The sequence below is a fragment of the Electrona antarctica genome (assembly GCF_951216825.1).
Source record: "Electrona antarctica genome assembly, chromosome: 7".
In the NCBI taxonomy this organism is placed as follows: domain Eukaryota; kingdom Metazoa; phylum Chordata; class Actinopteri; order Myctophiformes; family Myctophidae; genus Electrona; species Electrona antarctica.
Window position 1 is genome coordinate 39,011,658 of NC_136812.1, and position 23,319 is coordinate 39,034,976.

Consider the following 23,319-nt stretch of genomic DNA (forward strand, 5'->3'; position numbering starts at 1 on the left):
TGTGTGTGCGCGCGTGTGCGTGTGCGTGTGCGCGTGCGTGTGTGTGTGTGTGTGTGTGTGTGTGCAGTGCACGCTGTGTGCTAAAACATCCCACTGCCGTCTTCTAATCCACCCACTTTGCTGTTCCCCCTGCTCCTTTGTCTGCAGAAACAAAGCCATACTATTCTACTTCAACATATTGCAATGTGCCAATCCTGCAGTTCTAATTAACCTCCAGTGCCCTACAATCCAGGTAAGGACCCTCGATGCAGGACTCATTACACTCCTGTGTGATCCTGATCCATGTCCATGATTTGCCAGATTGATTCTTTCTCTCGTTAAGCGGATTAGGAGTGCAACACTTAATCAAACTAATCAATCTAATTGTATTGTAATATATATGATCGATAATGAACAATTTAGATCAGTGGTTTTCAACCAGTGGTCCTTGAGGAGGTTCCAGGTGGTCCCCAGCTAAATGATGGAGAGTTGGTAACCAAATGGACCCTCATAGATCTTAGACTCAGTTGTGAGTGTAAAATGAAACCAAATGAACCATTACGGTCCATTTGGTTTCATCGTGTATGCTCCCGAGAGTTAAATTATTGTTTAACACCCGCATTACTTAATTTACAAGAAGTCTACACAACCACAGCACCTCAAAGACCCTAAAAGCATCTAGACATCCCAAAACAAACTGGTCAGGCTACTACTTGGCCTTATTCCCAGAACCCACCTTACCCCTGCCCATTTTGATAGGTTGGAATGGTTTAGGATTGACGACAAAGTACAGTCAGCAATTTGCAATGGTCCTGGTCTACACGATTCACTACACCACTTATGGGTAGCTGCAATTTGAAACTAGCCCCTGTAAAAAATATATGATTACTTGAAAATGGAGGACCCTGATGTAAACAAGTCTTAGTGCTTTTTCTGCTTTTATCCTCTTTGTAGTTGTCTCTGGTACCACATCAATTCAGCCTGGAATTGTGGACAAAATCTTATATTTTGGTTCTTTGGTTCATTTTGGTAAATGTCATCAAATGGTGGTCCGTGGCTCAAATGCTGAATAAATAATGGACTGTAATAGATTAACCCATTTAGACCTGAGTTAAAAACATTCACTTTGAAAGAATATATATTCAAAGATTTGCGCCACATTTTTACGATTTTTCAAAAATAGCAGACCTACAAGCTTGTAGATCTGCTATTTTTCAATAGCTAAATTATAACATAATGTTTAAAACACCAAAAGGGGTTCCCGCCCAAAATGGGTTAAGGGCCCTGTATCTTGCGTCAGAGACACGTAAGAGGCGTCCCCCCGTAACAATTGTTATCTTGTACCCTAGCCTAAATCCCTAAAACACCTCCGCTACCCGTTACAGTATGCACAGGTGTGGTTTGGGCGTTACACTGAAACCAATCACTGTGCCACATGGCATTGCCTTTAAGAGAAGACTGCGCAGTCCATTACCCATTATGCCCAGTGATATATTGCCCAGCGATGCGTTGCTGCTTTGGAATACATTTATATTTGCTACCGAGGGTTCTTTTGTGTGTCCAGCTCCTCTATCTATCATCCACGATTCCACTACGCCAGGGGTTCTCAACCCGGGGGTCGCGACCCCTCGGGGGGTCACCAAATTATTTATTTTTTTAAAACTAGGGCAACTGAATTGGTGGAAAATGGAAATGAAGAATATAAAAAAAAGACTGTCTCAATGATTCGACTAATCAATACAATAATAATCGCTGAGAAGATAATGGATGACCCTAAGGATGTGTTGTTGTCGTCTCCAGCTCTGTGTGTCCAAGTGCCCTGACAGATTTGCCACTTACCTGGACGTGCAGTACAGCTCCAGGTACAACAAAAGCCACTGGGAATATTACAAGCAGTTCTGCAAGCCGGGCTTCGACAATCCAAAAAAGGTAAAGGTTTTTCACATAGTCTTAGTTACAATGCACTGGAAAACGTAAGGTGACGAGCAGTGTGTAGGTGAAGGCTTGGAAGCACTTCATTTGAAAGTACACCATAAATGAGTTGGTTGCTAGCATGACTATTAGTCATTTATTGTCTCCGCCAGGCTGTACGGCTGAACGTCGAACGGCTGAAGGGCAGAGACAATGTTTTCATTTTTTTCACACTGTGTGTGTGTGTGTGTGTGTGTGTGTGTGTGTGTGTGTGTGTGTGTGTGTGTGTGTGTGTGTGTGTGTGTGTGTGTGTGTGTGTGTGTGTGTGTGTGTGTGTGTGTGTGTGTGTGTGTGTGACTGTGTGTGTGTGTGTGTGACTCTGTGTGTGTGTGTGTGTGTGTGACTCTGTGTGTGTGCCCGCGTGCCCGTCTGGGCAGCCAATCTCCCTCACCATTGGACCGACATGCGCAAAACTTTGCACTGCGTTGGCATATATCCATTTGAGAAAGTGGGATAGTGTGTGGGAACCTAACAACATGGTTGCACTGCTGGTGTTTAGTCATTGATCAGTCCACCTAACAACATGGTTGCACTGCTGGTGTTTAGTCATTGATCAGTCCACCTAACAACATGGTTGCACTGCTGGTGTTTAGTCATTGATCAGTCCACCCATGCTCATATCTGCTCAGTACCCAGTATAGAACGCTGAGCTGAAGGCTGGCAGTGTTAAAGGGATATTTCACTTTAAAAATATATATATATATTATATATTTGTACGTCTCTAAATGTTCTGATGAATTGAAAAGGGTGGACCCTATTGTAAACAAGTGTAATGCTTTGTTGTCTTTGCTTGAAATGTACTGTAATTCTCCAAAACTGTTAATAAATACTTCAATCAATCATACTGTACTTATTAACCACACAGACATTTCTAGTTTATTTGGTTGTTCTTTGGGGGGAGGGTTAAGCAGCATGCTCCTAAAGTGAAATTTGGCATGATGCAGCAATAAATGCATCCATTAGGATGTGCTGTATGCAATAACTTTACACTGGTGCCTAATCGATGAGCCGTCTAGAAGAGCGTCCGTGTGTGTGTCTGTCTGTCTGTCTGTCTGTCTGTCTGCCGTTCCACCCTCCATTACTGACATCATCAGTATGAAAGGATCCACAGGGAAGCCAGGCCGTTAGGTCCTGTCTTGTTGTGTCTAGGTGAGCAGGGAAAACGTATGAATGAATTCCTTGTGTGTTCCGAGTCATCCAAACGCATTCCTTTTTAATTTTGACCTCTTGTCCAGGGAGTCATCCAGACACATTTCCTGTTCATTTTGGTTTTAGTGGCAGACAAAAACATTGGAAAGTTACATGCAAAAATAAATGAAAATGGGTGCATACTGGACACAATCTCGATCAACTACTGTAACAAATACAGAACATCATATTGTAACAATGGGAGCAGTGGATTGGATGACCAGTGAAATGGTTGTCTTTATCTTTCATGTTTAACCCATTTTGGGCGGGAACCCCTTTTTGTGTTTCAAGCATTCTGTTATACTTTAGCTATTGAAAAATAGCAGATCTACAAGCTCATAGCGCGCCACCGAGTGGCGCGCTATGAACTTGTAGGTCTGCTATTTTTGAAAAATCGTAAAAATGCGGCACAAATCTTTGAATAGGTATATATTCTTTCAGAGCGATTTTTTTTATTTATTTCGACGTCAGGCCTAAATGGGTTAAGCACATCAGGTCCCTATTCTGGGCAAATCATTTTAGGCAAAAAGTTCAATGTTTTCTTTTTTTTTTTTTATAAAAAATACCAGACCTACAAGCCCACAACGTGTCGCTCACAACAATTCTTTGACTTCTTTTTTCCTCATTTAGTCAATTCACCAAGTCCTACGAGATGAGGACTGCCCATCTATGATTGTGCCAAGCAGACCCTGTAAGTACTGTCTGTAGCACCATCTGAATCCCCACAGCGGACACGTCATTGTTCAGTTGACAACCAACCCATGGCACTAACTGACCCAGAATAAACCTTGTGGTGTGTTTCAGTCCTCCAGAGGTGCTTCCCCGATTTCATTACCAGAAATGGAACTTTAACGGTGGCCAACAAGACCAACTTCAAAGATGGCAGTGGCAACACCAGGAGTGTGGTCGATCTCCGAGATGCGGCCAAGTAAGTCATGCAGCTCTCCTCCACTGTGAAACCGCACAGTGAAATCTAGAGAGTTCAATTTAATGTCATTGAATAGCCTGTATGGCCAAATGAACTCTTCGGAGTTCATTGATACAGTACTGTACATCCCACTTGTGTAGAACAGGGGTTCTCAACCCGTGGGTCGCGACCCCTCGGGGGGTTGCCAAATTATTTTAGGGGGTCCCCAAATTATTTTCAAAAAATATATATATATTTTCACGATTTTTCAAAGCTCGTAGCGCGCCACTCGGTGGCGCGCTATGAGCTTGTAGATCTGCTATTTTTCAATAGCTAAATTATAACAATGCTTAAAACACCAAAAGGGGTTCCCGCCCAAAATGGTTTAAGGTTATTGTAGCAGTCAATTTATATTGGGGGTCGGGAGGGGGCGGGGCGGGGGTCCCGAGACATTGCCAAAGCATTTCCGGGGGTCCCCGGCCAAAAAACGTTGAGAACCCCTGGTGTAGAAGATAAGAGTTACTTACGTTAGTGGGATGCTCATCCCACAACTGTTATATTGTCAATAGGCCTACTACCTATGCACCCACGCCTACTCCGTATACACCCAGAGAGAACTGGACAGCTACGTCAGGGTAGGACAAATGGGCAATGTCACCCTTGCCCAGTAATGTGTGGTTCAGCACATTAAAAAGCATGTTTGTTGCATGACGATACCGCTTACAGTGTCGGCAAGCTTAATACTGTAGTAAAGCCTTAAAGGTGCTTAAGTGCTCCTCCATTAGCTTGCGAGACAGTGATGTCAACATGTTGATATACTGTAGGAAATTAAGAGAAAGGGTCAGACCAGATGTATTTGAGCGCTTTAGCTGTCATTATTTATGAGCACACACACAGTTCCATGTTTGCACTGATCTAATTCACTTTGACTCCTGACACCAGGAAACAACTTACTGTATGCAATGCCTTTTTCTTTGTAGCCAAGTAACCGCCATGCAGCAAGGAGTGGAAAGGTCTTATGAATTATTGTTTCAACCTTTAACCTAATGTAGCCCCTCCTGAGAGCTTTGTGCAGACTAACCTTCCTACCCCGTGCTGTTCATCAGAAGATATCTAGTCCTTACTTCTCTTCAACTTAACTGTGGAAAGAACAGAGGACAGATGATCTCACAATGCTTTCTGTGGGTTGTGTTTGTGGTATCATTGTGTAATAATATCATTGTTAGACAATTGAGTTAGTGTAAACTTAACTAGTTGGTGCAAACTGGAGAGTGATATGGCACCCCCTGGCTGTTATTAGCTCTGTGTCTTTAGCCTGTATTACCTAACCCAGTTTGGACTGAGGCCGATTCTAAAACGCCTTCTAAATCCTGACGTAAGTTTTCTGAAAAACTTCAAATATTGATATAGCAGCAAAATATATTTTACATTTTTGAATACTGTACAGAACCCCAAGAGGGGTTCCCGTCCAGAATGGGTTTGATTTCCCCTCAGCTCCGGTGATGCGAAACATTGCAGCTTAATTTCTCACGCTACAATTTTGTATTTATTTATTATTATTACCCTTATTATTATTATTATTATTATTATAGTTAATAATGAACCTCTGATCTCTCTGACTTTCGGGCAGTTGTAATCAGGTCATTTATCATAATTATGCGTACTCTCAAGAGAGCTTTGTTCTTCACAAGGGACTGTTGGCCTGTCCTCAGTCCACCTTGTTTTGTCTGTACTTGTCCGAGTCATCACAGGACAGTGTGTCTGGGATGTTGGCACACTGTGACATCCATTCTGCAGTACTAGTGTCCTGATATTGCCACAGTTGACTTGCTATTTGCACTGATGGTGTTTTCCAAGCCTGTCTCCTTTCAAGGTTTTTTGGAGATTTTCCTTCCTGTCCCCTGTGGTTTTTAGATGTCAAACTCTGGGGGCCCTATCTTGCACCATCCTTTATCCCTAAACTTATGTGCAATTTTTTACTATTTTTAAAACATTCTTAAATAGTTCAACTAGCCTATCTACATTGACACGTTGATAGCTTGTAGATCAGTTATTTTAACTATTTCAAAATGTTTTAAATTTGGAAAAAATGGCAGATAAGTTTAGGGATAAGGGGCAAGATATAGCTAATTACTTGTAAAAATCACATGAAGTTAACAAGGAACCAAATTTGATTTGATTGCATAATTGTATTGCAGCACTGCAGGTTAATACAGAGAAAGGTTTCCACCTTCATAAAACCTGCATTATATGAGCCATACACACACAGTACAAGTATTTACAAGTATTAGTAGTTGTCTTTTCTGGGCATAGTCCATGTCGCCAGTGGCCAATAAGGTTACATAGTTGTCTAATTATTTCTGAATTAAGTCTAGAACAGAGATGGAACACATATTTTTCTTTATATCAAAGAGGGACTACAATGATGTCTCCAAATAAGATTTGAAAAATGTATAATCTCCATGTCCTTGTAAGGACCTGCACAATATGATTACACGGGCAGTTCTATAATTCTCCACACATATCTCTGATATTTCTTTTTATACCAATACCATTATTATGATAAACACAGCATTCTTACACATTTTGTCACAAGCATATCGGGACCTTTTAGGTATTTCTTCCTAAATGCCAAGTACTTCATCATGTCTGCCAAGGACAGATTATCCTCTCCAACAAACACTTCAACAACAAATCAGTTCTCTTCCTCTTAGTCTGTGGGAGACCGGCAAACATCCACATTCAAAATGATATGAGCAGTGCCGTATACATACAAATGGATGGAGGGGATTAGAACATCCATAATATTGTCAGGAAATGGATGGATAATGTGGCCTTCAAATTGAACTGAGATAAGTCTCCCTACAGTGAATTCAACACAGCCATGGAGTCTTTGGTGCAGCACTAGGTTGAGCCTTAACCACATGTACCCTAGCATCCATATACTGGGTCTTTTCATAATAGGTGAATGTTGGGCGAAAATACCAAGTCTACAAGTGTTGGCTTGTAGATTGGCTAAAGAGATTTGGTGGAGAGCGAGGAAAAGTGGCTAAAATGTCTAGCCAAAATGCCAATACATTGGTTCAGCTACTAACCTTTGTTTGTAAATTTGCAGAAGTTCAGGCATCAAAAACAAAGCAAAGAATATCTGATGATCTGAATTTACCCTCTTAAGAGTAGCTAAACCAAGAGTGTTGGGAGTTTTAACAATTGTACTGTTTCATGCAAGATGAATAGAAATAGATTAACTCTGGAGATAACAGCAGTATAGTATTAATTTGTGTCTTTCCAGCAAACGCTCCTCATAACTTGTTGTAAGTCACATATTGCAGTTGTATTTAGAGCTATAGTTGACTACCGTTAGAGCTATAGTGGACTACCATTAGCTATGGTTGGCTACCATTAGAGCTATAGTGGACTACCATTAGAGCTATAGTGGACTACCATTAGAGCTATAGTGGGCTACCATTAGATCTATAATGGTAATTAGAGCTATAGTTGGCTACCATTTGAGCTATCGTGGGCTGCCATTAGAGCTATAATGGTAATTAGAGCTATAGTTGGCTACCATTTGAGCTATCATGGGCTACCATGCAATAGCAACTATAGCTTTCTAGTGCTTCAGCGACACTAATGCTAGTGGCTCATCATTAATGAGAGAGTTCTGCTCACAACATGTAGATCTGTTGTTTGTACAGAAACCCATGACCTCATAGCCTGCGCCGCCAAGGGCTACATTCTCTAATGCATTTTAAGAGCAATCTCATCTTTGTTTCATTGTACTGTAAATGAAGTGAGCAAAGAGATACTGCACTATCTCTAAAGATGCATTAGGGAAACCTTAGCAGCATCCATTGTGTGCTTAACCCATTTTGACCTGAGACAGTTTTCTGAAAAAGCTATGTTTCTATGTCAGTCGTTCTTCGATTTTTCAAAAATAGCAGATCTACAAGCTCGTAGCGCGCCACTCGGTGGCGCGCTACGAGCTTGTAGATCTGCTATTTTTCAATAGCTAAAGCATAACATAATGCTAACACCAAAAGGCGTTCCCGCCCAAAATGGGTTAACCTAACCGTAGATTTAATACCAACAACCACACCATTGGTTAACTGTCAGAACAGTGTTCTCATGATATTACTTTTGTCTCTGCATGTGTCTTCTTCTTCTCCACCACGTCTCTCCTTCTCTTGCTGATATTCTGTCACAGTGGCATCACCAGTTTGCTGGATGCCAAAGAAGTGGGCATGAAAATCTTTGAAGATTATGCCAGTTCCTGGTACTGGATCCTGATGTAAGACCCTTTTTTATATACCAAATGCCACCTTTTGTCTAGTTATTATGAGGGGACAGCGAAACCAATTCAAGGACTGAAATTGTCATTAACCCCCCTGGAAAGCATCATGTCATTTTAGAGTTTAGCGTTGGTTATTCAAAACTAGCAGATGTGTGAGCTTGTACATCTGCTATTTTTGAACATTTTAGAAAACTCTTGAAATTGTTTTTTTTAACATGAATCTTCTCTTCTGGGGGTCTCTGACACAAAACATCTTCTTATGGGGGGAGGGGGGGTCCACGGCCAAATAGCAAATACATATATTTTTTGGGGGGTCCTTGATGAAAAAGTTTGAGAACAACTGATTTAGAAGGCAGCCTCGGGTCTTAATGGGTCAAAAGACATGTGGTTAAAATACACACTATGTGATGGTTAACCGTTTAAGTTTGCCTTCTCATTTTGACTCCCGTGTTTGTTCATGTGTAGGGGTGGAACATTTAATCAAACTCACAGATTGCAGTCAGTTAACTCACAAACAGATTGAACACATTTTAAAATGTAAATACAAGTCTGAATATTATTTGATCTTGGCATTTTCCCTCTGCTATTACTCCCTGATTAGCATATGAAATGACAATCATTTAAGAGCTGGTAGATATACAGTATATTGTATACTGTATCTACCAGCCCAGGGGATAACAGCAAGCAGAGCCCACTGGTGATGCTGGGATGGCAGTGGGAGCAAACCAGCACATACAACTACAATTTTCCCGCATCGATTCATGGATGTATAAAATAAATAATAATAATCCATGGCCGCCACCACCATATATTTGAATGTGTGTACTACACTATAATTATGCTGTTTCATGGCCTTTTATTTACTATTTACAGTAGTAGATGGGTTAACGGATTAAATTGACTTTCTGTACATAATCATAATTTGCCATTCCCATTGCCATCCTATTGTGTTGTAAATGCATTGTTGTCGATGTGCTGTAAACGCCATGGTTTTAATTAACTAATAAGCGCTCCTGGTTACCACACCCTATATTTTAGATTTATTTTTACAAAGGAAAATACGTTTGTCTTTTTTGTATGTTTTAAAACAAATGAAATGCATTCCTTTTCTGTGTGGTGTCGTCTATACTCTAGTATACACTGTGTGTGTGCTGTGTGTTGTTGCAGTGGTTTGGTGATAACCATGGTGGTCAGTCTGCTCTTCATTCTTCTGCTGCGGTTCACCGCTGGCGTTCTCCTCTGGCTCATTATCTTTGGGGTTATCACTGCTGTGGGCTATGGTGAGTATGTACTGTACACACACTGTGTGTGTGTGTGTGTGTGTGTGTGTGTGTGTGTGTGTGTGTGTGTGTGTGTGTGTGTGTGTGTGTGTGTGTGTGTGTGTGTGTGTGTGTGTGTGTGTGTGTGTGTGTGTGTGTGTGTGTGTGTGTGTGTGTGTGTGTGTGTGTGTTCAAATATGATTATTTTGCTACTGTTGTAGCCACACTACCACTGTTACTGTGTTACTCTCTTAACACAAAGTATGCCAAGAATGCGGGACCTTGTTCTTCTCTCCACAACCCGCCTTTGCCACGGCGAGGAACCTCGTCTTTCTTTAATTTCATTTAATCCAGCAAAAATTATATTTAATTTATTTTTAATTTTTTTGCTGTTAGACAGTCTACATACGGATCCGACGTGCACGCGTGCACGCTTATTACTCCTTTTTCTGCTTAAAATGAGACAAAACCCGGTGTTTGGAAGGTTATAAATCCCTGTTCTTACATCGTGCAGACCAAAACAACTCCTTCGCGGGTCCTCCGCTGCCTAGAGTGAAGCACACGCATATATCTAAATGACGGAGCGGTTGTGCATTTGACTGGCGCTGGCCTCACGATCCCGCCTAGTGTAATGGCTGGGAGACACATACATACATATTGTTTTATAACATAGATTGTGGGACATGCACTTGTCCTGAAAGACAAGTGCATGTAGGCAGACATGTCTCTCTCTCTCTCATCCTGTCTCTCTCTTGTTCTCAGGTATCTGGCACTGCTACTGGGAGTTCAGTACACTCAGAGGGAAGCCAGATGCTGATGTCACCATTTCTGATATTGGTTTCCAAACAGACTTCAGGGTTTACCTCCAGCTTAGTCAGACCTGGCTGGTGTTCAGTAAGGATCTTTTCATCACTGATTTTCCCTACTTGTTCCTCTGTTTAAAGGAAATATAAGGTTTCTGATGTCCTGCTTTATAAGAGGCAGGCTCCAGGTTAGAGTTTTGAGTTTTTAAAAAAAATAGTTAAAAGCAGAAAAGTACATAACCCTATTGTGCGGAGGAGAAGTTTATAAGCCCAACGACTTAGAAGAGACTTATGGGGTAGAGAACTTCATCATAATTGTGAAATTACAAAAATATAAAAATGTTTACATAATGATTCGATGTGGGACACTGTCGGACGATTGAGTAAATGAGTATAAATCAGGTATTAGGATTCACCGGAATGCCTGATAATGTCTTCTACCAGAGATATGCTGCGTTCACATGGGCAGATGCAAAGCTACAGTACAGTCTACCATTCATTGTCAATGGAAGCCAGCGACACGAAGATGCAAAGACGCATCCAACGTTTGTAGCTGCTGCAAAAGCCACAGCAGCTACAAATACACTGTGTAGCTTTGCATATTTATATCTTTTGCATCTGCCCTTTGTAATGTTGTATTTCTGCAGACTTGTGGCCATAAATTGCAAATCCCACTCACAGCCATGGAATTGCTCTCCTGCAAAATGTGTTTATTGCCTCGAATCATTTTATGGATGGGTGCTACATGTGTAGTTTAAATAAGACCTGATAATAATGAAGCTGTGTATGTTGAGTATTTTACAACAGAACCCAGCCCATCAGAATCAAGGACTGTAACTATCCATTTTAGAAAATGATTGGCCAGTTGGCCACAGATTATACTTTATTATACTTTATCTGGAGAATGTGTTGTAATTTCAGATAACCACACACATTTTATGTAGTGGCCTCATCACGTTCTAGCTACAGGCTGTCCTTAATAACAATACAGATTTCAATTATCAATTTCAATTGAATTTTGAATGCTGAATGACTCAGCTGGTTCTCCCAGTTTCTGGAGTAACTTTCTGTGGTATTACAAGGTCACGTAGATAGTACCAACACAACGTTTCTATTTAAAGAGTGCATTGCTCTAAAATGTGAATATATTTTAATTGTTGGTAAGCAGCCATGGTCTAAGCAGGATTGTCATCTCAGAGCTGTGCAGTTATCGACCTATCTGCAGAGGCAAATCCTCTGACCTGATGTAACCTCTGCATCATGCATCATTTTCTCGATAACTTTTTATCCGTCTTTATATATATATATATATATATATATATATATATATATAAAGATTGATATGCATTTGAGATTGTTTAATCCATTAAGACCTGACAATAGAATCTATAAATGTCTTCTAAATATGAGAGTTTGCTCAAAAACCTTTTTTTCTATGTCAATGGTTCTGAAACCTTTTCATGTAAAGGACCCACAGAATTATCTTTATTTGGCCGTGGACCCCCATCTGAAAATATGTTGTTCCAGGGACCCCCCAGGATCAAATATTTGAGTTAAAAATGTTTGCTTTGAAAGAATATATATTCAAACATTTATGCCACATTTTCAAATTTTTTCAAAAATAGCAGATCTACAAGCTCGTAGGCGGCACGCTATGAGCTTGTAGATCTGCTATTTTTACATAACAGCTAAAGTTTAAAATATTGGTTAAGGTGGTTAAAAGCTATAAGGCGACAGTGCCAATGCTACTGTATCTTTTCCCCCTGTAGTAACATGTTTGCTTTGCATTGCAGTGATCTTCCTATAGTAACATGTATGCTTTGCATTGCAGTGATCTCCCTATCTGTGATTGAGGTGATCATAGTGATTATGCTCATTTTCTTGAGGAGCAGGGTTCGCATCGCAATCGCATTACTGAAGGAAGGGAGCAGGTGAGTTTGGAGAATGACGTTCTTGTATGTGCTCTGTTTGCGCTCAGAAAAGAAACCTCAACTGTTTCCTCGTCTCTGTTTTAAGGGCTATTGGTTACATCATGTCTACGCTCTTCTACCCGATCATCACCTTTATCCTGCTGTCAATCTGCATCTCCTACTGGGCAGTCACAGCTGTGTATCCTCCTACTGTGCTGTGCACAACAATGTAGTTAACCCTCTACTCAAGTTAGTTGATGTTTGTGTTAATTGATGGATTCATCTTGTCACTCATAAGATCTTGAAGTGTTGCCTCAACTTGCCTGTTATTCTAAAGTTATTATAGAGAACATTCATGCTGTAGTATACATTTTCTCTAAAGGTTCTCATCAGATAATTCAACTGAAATGGCAATTTATGTGTTATTTAAAATAATACCATTGAATCTCCTCTTACAACAAAAGACACACTGGAAAAACGTTAATAACTTTCTTGTGACATCTTTGAAACTGTGAATATCAAGTTTGATAAATGGCGCATTGATATAGCACCTTTGCCCAAGGTGCTTTACAATGTGCATTACATTGTGTAAAGCAGGGGTGCCCAAAAGGTAGATCGCGATCTACCAGTAGATCACAAAGGCTGTGCAGGTAGATCACATGACATGCCTCTAAAGAGTATTTCATTTAAATATATTGAAGAGAAAAAAACGATTAAAAAAACCTTTCTCCCCCTCTATTTCCCATTCCAAGTGCATTTGTCTTATACTGTACAGAATGTAACATGAACTCTACTATTCCGAAGCCCCCTCAGGTACATAATTAAACTATTTTCAGCAATGGTATAATAATTGATTTGGTGGGTAGATCTTGCCGAGCTGGTCATTTTGAAAGTAGCTCTCAAGTCAAAAGGTGTGGGCACCCCTGGTGTAAAGCATGACGGACGGTGGAGGAAACCATGCAAGGAACCTGCTCATCGGGAGCAGATAGGAGTTCAGTGTCTTTGTTCCAATTCTTTCCCACTGTGTTGCCCTTAACTGAATGACCTCCAGCTTCTTAGCATCATCTGGGCAGGCAGTCTACAAGGTCATGTCAACGCAGCCTAAATGCATGTATGCCAACCTCACATGTGATCCTGAGGTTAGCTTCTACTTACGAATTTTTCCTGATGGTGTGATTTGCTGATATCTTTGAAATAACCCTTATGTTCTTTATGGATATTTAAAGGAAAATCCTCTGCATCATTTCATGGCACCTTCCGGCCCATTTAATATCTTATACAGATGTTCTCTCATCGTCAATCAATGCAAAATCAATAACGTTTAAGAAAAAGGGCAGACGGGTCCTTAATGAGGACTAGCGTTTGAATCAGACTTGGCAGGAGCAATATATTTAGCTTTGAAAGATTCTATCCTATCAACTGAATTCTTTTCAGCTTGTGTACACTGTTTTAGTATTTAAAAGTGTGACATTCTAAAAGGTGTCATTGCCTTCTGAAGAAAGCTACATAATCCAGACAATAAATCAATATAATAGGAAATGCTGAAATGCTTAGTTTAGTCCATTAGTCCATTGTCAATTGACTATTACTACAGTAGGCTATGCTTGACATTCATGCCAACCATTTTTCAATGCATTCAAGGCTTTGGATTCCATTAATTGTTTTTTAGCCAACATTCGAGTCATTTATTCAGATAATTACATTTGAATGACTTTGTATTCTTAATTTAATGACTTTGGAGAACATTCCAGCAAACGTATAACGTAATCTCAGAAATACATAATTATGTAAAAACAAGCAAAAGCTGTGTTAGACAATTTCAATTAGTTAAAATGGCTGGAGAATAAAATGAAAGAGCCAAAAAGTAAGATACAGCAGTATTTCCTATTCAGCTACAGTAGTTGTTTGGAGCATGTATTGTAGCACTAGCATCCCTATTCTGGGTGATCATTCAGTAAAAACAAATAGCAGATCTACAAGAAATGCATCAGTTTGTACAGAAGACCAGTTATTTTTGGCAAACATATTTGGTGTAGAGGGAAAAAAGAGGGGACCTAGTATGGACCCTTGCAGGCTCAAACATACATCACATTATCACTAACACTGTTGCTAACTCTACCACAATGTCTAATTCATGCTGTTCCCCAGACCTTCAGTCAGTCCAACATCACCAAAGTGTGCCCGGGTTCTCAGTGCACGTTTGCCTTCTATGGCGGAGAGAGTCTCTACCACCGCTACATCTTTGTGCTTCAGCTGTGTAACCTGCTGGTGTTCCTGTGGCTGGTCAACTTCTGCATTGCCCTGGGCCAGTGCACCTTGGCAGGGGCTTTTGCCTCCTACTACTGGGCCCTGAAGAAGCCCAACGACATCCCCACCTGCCCCCTGTTCTCCTCCTTCAGTAGAGCCATACGGTACGTACTGTAGCTACTGTACATGCCCGGAGACATGCAGTACGTAGTATTAGCATGGTTCTACTTGAGTGTTAGAATGCAGTACGTAGTATTAGCATGGTTCTACTTGAGTGTTAGAATGCAGTACGTAGTATTAGCATGGTTCTACTTGAGTGTTAGAATGCGGAGATGTTCACAAATCTGGCCGGTGCAATCTTTGTTGTGATGTGTTGGATCCTAGTCTGCATTTGACCTTCTTTATCTGCCCCACATGGACTAATACAATGCTGTTATTCTATTCTCTTCCACTGCATTGCATTCTATGGGCTATTGTTGTATTGTATTCCATAATTTTTTTCTTAATGGTATGATCAACCACTTCAACAAACGTGAAATGTAGAACATGACAGACTGCATCATGCAAAAGTGCTGGTTCAATGCTAGACTAAAAATGTCTGCATTCAACTAAGTATACAGACTTTAGAAAACCAATGGTAGGTGGAGATCTCCGATCACTTGTCACGTGTAAATGATGGCTAAGTTGTCTCTGTTAGTTTTTACTCAGGTACTATTCTCGTATTTCCTAGGTATCACACAGGTTCCTTGGCCTTTGGCGCTTTGATCCTGGCTGTGGTGCAGATGTTCAGAATCGTTCTTGAATATCTGGATCACAATCTCAAAGGTATAGTGTTACTATAACTCATAGACATTGATAGCCCTTACACGCTTTTCTGTACTTTCAAATTGTGCATACAAATACTGGCTCAATTTCTGTCTGACAATGTTTTTCTCCAGGTGCTCAAAATGCATTTGCTCGATTCGTGCTTTGCTGTCTAAAGTGCTGTTTCTGGTGTCTGGAACATTTCATCAAGTTCATGAACAGGAATGCTTACATCATGGTGAGTTATGGAGCAATGGTTGGCCATTGTTTGGATTTTTCTTTTTTGAACTTCAATGCTGCCATCACGCCCCTATTCTGGAGGGAACATTAGCCCAAAATAGCAGTTCAGTCAGATAACTCACGAATAGATTGAAAACATTTATATATACAGTAAAATGTAAGTACAAGTGTGAATATTATTTGATGACGTTAAGGATCTGCTATATGTTACTCCCTGCTCAACACACTAGTCACTAGAAGACAACCATTTAAGAGCAGGGAGATGTATAAGACTTGTATAATTTATAGAACTATCCCCCGATGGGAAAGCATAACTCTTAGGGAAAGCAGAGCCCACTGCTGGTGCTGGCTGGGGTCAGGGGGTGGGGTCTGGGGTCAGGGGGTGGGGTCTGGGGTCAGGGGGTGGGAGCAAACAAGCACATTCAACCTTCTGTGATACTGACACCAGAAGGAAGAGCAATGAATGAGGTGAGCTTAAATAGACTGCCAAATTAGTCGGTTGCTTGATACGTCGCATATACATCGCCTACATAGTGGTGCATGTGTGTAAACCTCTCAAGTCTATGTGCCTGAACTAGCTCGTAGGTTACATACAAGCTTGTAGATCAGCTATTTTTGCTGAACTTTGTTAGAGGGGAAATGTACAGAGCTCACCCTGGTCAACTATTAGTATTTGTTAGTATTAGTTTGCTATTCTAAGTACGGAGGGTTTTAGTGGTTAATTCCTTCTCTCTGTTAGCAGGAAAATGTGTCTTTGGTCAGTTTTTTGCTCTTTTTAAATCAATGTATGCACGACATTTTTCCACCTTACAGATAGCGATATATGGGAAGAACTTCTGCACTTCAGCGAAGGATGCTTTCTTCCTGCTGATGAGGAATGTTGTGAGGTAATGCCTTTGAAGGTCAGGGCCACCCGTTGATAAAGGGAAGGCTAGCAGCTTCTCATAATTATGTTCATATCCCAAGCATCAGCAAAGCACATTTAAATAATACATATGTATGATCTTAGACTTCCACAGTGTTTATGTCTACTTTGACACACTTGACACATTTGTCAAGCAAGCCGTTGCTGACAAAGAGCATTGTCTGCTGCTCAGCCAACTCCCCTGTTACAAAAACATAAAACAATACAAAATTCTTACTGTCCACAAACTGAAAAACTATCAAAATGGTTCAAAAGAAACCGGAATAATTTTAAGGGTGTGTGTGTGTGTGTGTGTGTGTGCGTGCGTGCGTGCGTGCGTGCGTGCGTGCGTGCGTGCGTGCGCCGACCGTATATTTCTGTCCAGTGTCTGTGTTTGATAGTTGAGCTGCAATGCTATTATGAAGCTATTGTAATGATGGTGTCTATAAATGTACATACATACAGTATGTCACTCTGTCCACAATGACCTAGCCTTAGAGACTACATGCATTTTCCAAATTTCCCATCATCATCACAACACAAGGCTAGTGCAATTTTGATGTCAAAGCAGAGCGATGAACCATAAGGCACACCTCTCCTATAGGTTAGAGTCTCCTACTAGCACACCTCTCCTATAGGTTAGAGTCTCTGTTTTCTTCTTCCATTCTCTCTGATTTTCTCCTACACTCTGGGTCTCCTCTGTCTCTTTAGGGTGGCTGTCCTTGACAAGGTCACAGACTTTTTGCTATTCTTGGGAAAACTGCTAATTTCAGGGAGTGTTGGTGAGTTTGTCACTACTGCATTCTGTAAATTGAGTAAATTGAGTTATCAGGGGTGGTGTTCGTGTTACGTGTGTAATTTCATTTACAACTTCCTGTTTTGCAGGTGTTCTCGCGTTTTTCTTCTTCACACGTAAAATACCTGTGATTCAAGAGGAGGTACCATCCTTAAATTACTACTGGGTCCCCCTTCTGGTAAGAAATGGAAAAGCATTTATTGAGAAATTGGACCGACACTGCAATATAACAGCAAATGAGGCTTGTTCTTCAATATAACATAGTGATTTAGGCTCGTTCTTCCTGGCAGACGGTGATATTCGGATCCTACCTGATTGCACATGGCTTTTTTAACGTCTATGCCATGTGTGTGGACACATTGTTCCTGTGTTTCTGTAAGTATTCATTGTGTATGCATTTATATTACACAGCATAAGAACATTTCATTTCTGTTGGGCAATAATTCCTATTAAAGAGTAATCAAACAATAACTGAGTTTTAGCTTTAAACATGACATATTTTATATGGGTAAACGTGTCAATCTTAGTCATAACATTTCCAAGAAGATGCCATAAAACCACAAATATGGTGGTCTGTAAATATAAGTTGCCTGCCTTCTACGGGGAAAATGTTTAACCCTGTTGCACGGTCACAGTGCTGGTTTTCCGTTGTGTACTTAAATTGATTTCAGTGTGGTGCTAATTTTAGAAGTGAGGCAACACACATACATGCATACACAACATGAAAAACATTATGCACACGCAATATGAAAACACTGACAGTGTGTAGTACGTTTGACTTGCGTCGACTATTGGCTCTCGCTACAAGAAAACTACAAGCGAAATGGCTGCCAACGCAGGATGAACATGCTGAGCTCTTCTGTCCTGTTGGTTGGCGTGCGGTCAAGGTTCATCAATGTTGAACACTCCCCTCCTCCACACAACCCTTTAGTTTATTTTCAAGTCTGCACAGTAGGCAAGGACAGTCTGAAAGTGTGTGGTTCATTGCTCTTTAAAACCTTCAGGGACAGTGACATTCCTCTCCTCTTCCAAACAACCTCTTAAACTAATCACTAAAACTGATGCATGTCAGTCCACAACTTTGGCACTTTTGGCTTGTTTCTTCTCATTTAATTCTCTTGCTTGGACCTCTAAAATAATTGATCTAAGCTAATGCCTTCTTTGTATGCATTGTGCTCTTCCTTTCCCCCCTGCTGTCTTTCTTGGCTATGCCTCCTGTTGGTCCTGTTGACCAGGTGAAGACCTAGAGAGGAACGATGGTTCTTCCTCCAGGCCCTACTATATGTCTCCTGGCCTCCACAAGATCCTACGCAAGGGAGAGCAGGGTGCAAAGTTGTATGCTGGCTCCTGAGCCACGGTGCGGGACACTAACTGACACTCCAAGCAACCGCTCTCTCACTCCCTTTTCCGACTATCTGTGTGTGGCGGTGCCTGGATATTCTAGAGCGAGCTCTGTAAGGCTGGACTTCTGAATGGAGGAGGAATGGCATGGTCCATATCTGGACATGATATGGCATGGGGCCCATAGAAAAATGAGCTCTATTCACATTCTCCCTCGAGCCAACTCTTGACACTTGCCTTTTTTCTGTCACACATCAGTTGAAATTTATTTTTGTTGTTGATTCTCTGCTAACCTCTGCCTTAACTAGAGGACATTACAATATAAAAGCAAAAAGACTAGGCTGGGCATTTTAAACCCAGTGCAAACAACATAACACAAGGACCTTTAAATGTACAAAATAATGTACCAATTTGTGTGGCACAATTCATGGAGGAAAAAAATATACAGCAAGTTAAAACAAGAGTGCCCCCTTGTGGCACTTCAGTCTTTTAGTGTAAAGTTCATAGGCAGTTACATGTATGGGAACAATACCATGTAATGCTTTTTTTCTTTTCTTTTCTTTTCTTTTCTTTGTAGCATGATTACTTTATCGGCTGTGCACTGTATGTTTACCATTGAGGTGATATATATTTATTTGGCCCACCATATTTACACGGACACAAAGTTCTGCAGCTGCTTTCACTTATTTAACAATTCTATAATGTCACACATATTGAGCAAGGTTCCCTTATATTCACTCATGTACTGTAAAAGAGTTACTGTATCTTATGGGAGGTCAACCTTCTAACCACATTTTAGGCTTTTGCTAAGGATGAGATTTGAATAGAGCCTGACAACCTTCAGGAAATGTCTCTGAATGCAGTTACTAGTTTATGTGCCTAGTTGTGAAAAAATAAGAGATACTGTAACGTGGTTTTGACCTAACACCGGGAATCTTTGAGATACCATTTATAATAGGATGTCAAAGCCATTTTTGGTAAGATTTTGTATTGAATGGTCCAGATGTAGTGCTGTTACTATGTGAAATACACACATCTGTGTGGAGGTGATTCAGTGTTCTTTTTGTACAGAAGAATCCTTTTTTTATCGACAAAATCCAATGAAAATGTGAATCCTTTTTTTTTTAAATAAACACAAATGGTAGAAGTGTTGTGCAGTGGGCACTGTACTTTTCCATTCGATTCCACTTTGCATTTGGTTTGAAGTGCTTTCATTCTAGTGTTCAAATCCTGCAGGTTTTAGAGACAAGTAGACAACTGACTTAATCAATCAGCAGTGATTTAAATAGTTGTTAACCTTGAACTGCTACTGCCCCCTAGTGGTGGACCTGGAGACAAACAACGGTTCAGCTTCCAGACCATACTACATGAGCAAATCCTTGAAGAACATTCTGAACAAGAAGAACAGCAAAAAGAAGGGGAGAAGATAGAAGAAAGATGGCAGCCGGAGGAGAGAAAAGGTCACCAAAGCATGGTACTTGCCACTTGTAATCTGTGTTTGGTAGTGGCACAGCAAACCAATTTATAATGTACAGATTGTTAGTAACGAATTGCAAATAAGAGTCTCCAATGTTGACCCACATACAGCTCATATGGTTCACCATTATTCTCCTGTTGCTGGTGCTTCTGTATGATAATCCCTGGGAGCATGATCTGTGTCATCACACATGCACATTACACACAATCCCAGATGAGCAGTTGAGCACCCAACTCTTGTAGTTAAAACATTATGCCACTTGGTGGCACCTGAGTTATCCAGAAGTCAGTGGCATAGTTTGTGAAGATACAAGAATGTTCTACTGTTTGAATGAGCTTTGCCATGAACTGCACCGTCCCCATTATCACCATGCACTGTGGTTATAGCCGTTGAACCTGGTGTCCGTATTTGGGGCATGTCTTTTATAGGCGTACATGGTCCGAAAGTGTAATTCTGCCTCAACATCATAGTATTACGAAGTATAAAATAGGGCTAAAGTGGTCAACCTCATGTCTCATATTGAGAAGCATAGTTTCCACACTGTCCAGTGTTCTAATACCAAATTACTGTCAAATGCACAATGGCACAGCAATTTAAGTGCTTCAATATACAGTGCCTTACTCACAGAGAGTGTAATTGTGTCTTACTGGACACTAGTTTAGATTCGTAGATTTAATGTTTTTATTATTATTTATTGTGAAACTCAACAAAGGAATTAGCCATGGTATAAGTGATTGAGGTCTCTTTGTACCATAGACTGGTATTTCACAAATGGAAGGTCCAGAAATGAGAGCTGAGGGTGGATGTATATTAAAAAGTATTTCTTAATTTGTTTTGCTCATACCAAAGGTACACATTCATATTTCTCCCCTTAGTCTTTTATGGTTGTGTTGTCAACCTCCAGATAAAAGTTACTGCCATGTCTCTATTATGATGGCCTTCCTGTCACTTGGTCTAGCAATTCCTTCCTACTTATTAAGTGACTACCGTATTTGTGTTTTTGTAACAGTCTTTTTATTATTCAATTATACTAGTTATTTTGTAACAATTTGGGTTGGCCTTCTGTCTAGTCTTGTGTAGCCAGACAACTATTCCACATTTGCAAATTGTAGGAGGCAGTGCCAGTGGCCACACGAGACCTTCTTTCATAAACACTCAATCTAGTACAATGCACTATATATGATTTTGTGTATTTTCAGATGATCAATGAGGGAGAAACTATTTGAGAATCTGTCTATTAAATAGACTGACTACGGTATTTATGTTAAGTTAAATTGTCTTTGAGTTTCAATGTTCAGGATGGTACAGTACAATTCCAAAGCCAGAATTCAGGTAATCCTTGAAAATGTTTTATTGTCAAACTAAGATTTATAGGCCTACCATTTGAAAAGAAGTATCTCCTTCTCTTACACAATGAAATGGCACAAAATGGGAAGATTTACAACAAAGTGTACTTTTTTTTAAAACAATAACTTGTGTTATGTATTTGTGCTACAAAAGCAAGCACTTTTACTGACTGTATCCTCTATTTTAGAGCAGTTCACAGCTGGTGTGCTGGGGACGCAAATTATGTTTTGATTCTAGCCATCTATTCAAGGGCAGATTTAGAACTGCTCAACCACCATGGAGACTAGGGTTGGATTCCTCCACGGTTCGTCTGGCTTGGCCAGGGGCTCCAAAGGAACACAGTCAGGCTGTGTTACTGTTCACACATGGGAAGCTGGCAGGGAAGGGCCATCTCTGATCTGAGCTGAACTGGGACCAACCAGTCCGTTTTTGCTCTCCTAAAATGTATTTAACTGTCTTTGTTTCTTTCACCACCCCCACAATAAGAATTTGTCCTATATGTAGTCTGTGTCACTGTGTCAACCCCTACTTTTTGGTCTTCAGGAGGGGTGTGGACAACCGCCTCTCCTCCGATACACATGGAGTCACCAGTGGGGAGGTGTAATTCATGCGGAGGAACCATAGATAGTGTAACTTCTGTATGGACGGACAGGAGAACCTGTAGAACCCCATTAGAGTGCGCAGCCTGTGAGAAATCGAACCACTGTTTTAACAGTGTTGCATTGTTTAGGTTTTGTTACTTTGTGGAAACAAAGTTCAAGAAGAACTTGAAATGAAGTGAATAGCATTTATTCTTGCTTACATCATGGCGTGTATTGTGTGCTTCTAATCAATGACTCATATTTGTCTCCACTCTGCCAGCTGAGTGTTTGTCCTATGATGTCTTAGTCAAAGGGTCTGAGAGAATGCCACCACTGTGCCAGGCTACCTCAGGGTGACATCACTGTCAGGTGTACATGTATTGTGCCCCCTTTGTAGCACAGCACGCTCACACATGCTCAAACCAGTACACCTTTACTGCTCAATAAAAGTAAAGTGGTTTGGCACATGTGAAAAGGGAAAGAACAATGAAGCTTGCACTGTGTAGTGTTACATACATTATAATGTATGTAACATACTTTGATTCGTATTCTATGTAGTTCATGTCTCAATTTACTTATATGTTGAAAAGGCAAGCAGAGCTTTGTATCTTTCTATGCATGCAGCTCAGATATTGTTTTTATCCCCCATGAAGCAGGAGACCTTCGATCTGATAAGTGAAGTAAAAACAGTGTTTTCGTGTGCCTTCCCCCCTCCCTTTCATGTTGGAGAACTGGATTCCTTTGGTCAACCACAGTCAACAAGTAGACACAAGTGAATTCTCTAACTTGGTTAGAATGTGCATCAGTTTCCTTACCACAACATCTTGAAAGTTAAATATTTAGAAGCCTAACCTTAAAAAAAAACCTACACTGCCAAAAGACAGAAAACAGAATGATACTTCAGAGTCTAAGTGAACTGTGCTCTCCTGTTCAAAGCTATACATTTAGTGTAAACAGTTTGGCTATATATTTTTTTAATTTGTGCAGTACAGGTTGCATGTGTTACTATATGAAGCTTTAAATGACAATGTTGCACAATCTACTTTCTAAATAAAGTGAGTATTTCTACTATTTGCATCTCACCATTAATCATTTTGTAACGACTTGTTCAAGCAGATTTTGATCATGTATTGTGTGTGGTCTAATGGTTAAACACTTGTTTCACCTGTCATTGGATACATTTTGTTGCATGTTTAGCTCTGATTGAATTCCCATGATTTTCTTAAATTAGACATTTATTTTCAAAACAGACATCTCAAATACGTACAATA

At 40.4% G+C, this 23,319-nt stretch overlaps 1 protein-coding gene across 3 annotated transcripts in view; it reads left to right on the plus strand.

Annotated features, from left to right (window-relative positions):
* Window positions 1–23,110, plus strand: part of slc44a5b (solute carrier family 44 member 5b) — a 63,903-nt gene extending 40,793 nt beyond the window's left edge. Inside the window, exons 5-22 of one of the 3 annotated variants that reach the window (XM_079506048.1) lie at window positions 148–232; window positions 1,780–1,908; window positions 3,769–3,829; window positions 3,943–4,066; window positions 8,253–8,336; window positions 9,507–9,619; window positions 10,361–10,492; window positions 12,233–12,332; window positions 12,418–12,510; window positions 13,363–13,450; window positions 14,460–14,722; window positions 15,289–15,383; window positions 15,497–15,600; window positions 16,416–16,489; window positions 17,218–17,288; window positions 17,392–17,480; window positions 17,593–17,677; window positions 19,964–23,110. In XM_079506048.1, the coding sequence (XP_079362174.1) occupies window positions 148–232; window positions 1,780–1,908; window positions 3,769–3,829; window positions 3,943–4,066; window positions 8,253–8,336; window positions 9,507–9,619; window positions 10,361–10,492; window positions 12,233–12,332; window positions 12,418–12,510; window positions 13,363–13,450; window positions 14,460–14,722; window positions 15,289–15,383; window positions 15,497–15,600; window positions 16,416–16,489; window positions 17,218–17,288; window positions 17,392–17,480; window positions 17,593–17,677; window positions 19,964–20,073 (1,900 nt within the window). In that variant the 3' untranslated portion in view covers window positions 20,074–23,110. Of the gene's footprint in view, window positions 1–147; window positions 233–1,779; window positions 1,909–3,768; window positions 3,830–3,942; window positions 4,067–8,252; window positions 8,337–9,506; window positions 9,620–10,360; window positions 10,493–12,232; window positions 12,333–12,417; window positions 12,511–13,362; window positions 13,451–14,459; window positions 14,723–15,288; window positions 15,384–15,496; window positions 15,601–16,415; window positions 16,490–17,217; window positions 17,289–17,391; window positions 17,481–17,592; window positions 17,678–18,537; window positions 19,836–19,963 lie in introns of those variants that run through there. The other 2 variants (XM_079506047.1, XR_013790411.1) reach the window with 2 other exon arrangements.
* The last annotated feature ends 209 nt before the right edge of the window (window positions 23,111–23,319 follow it).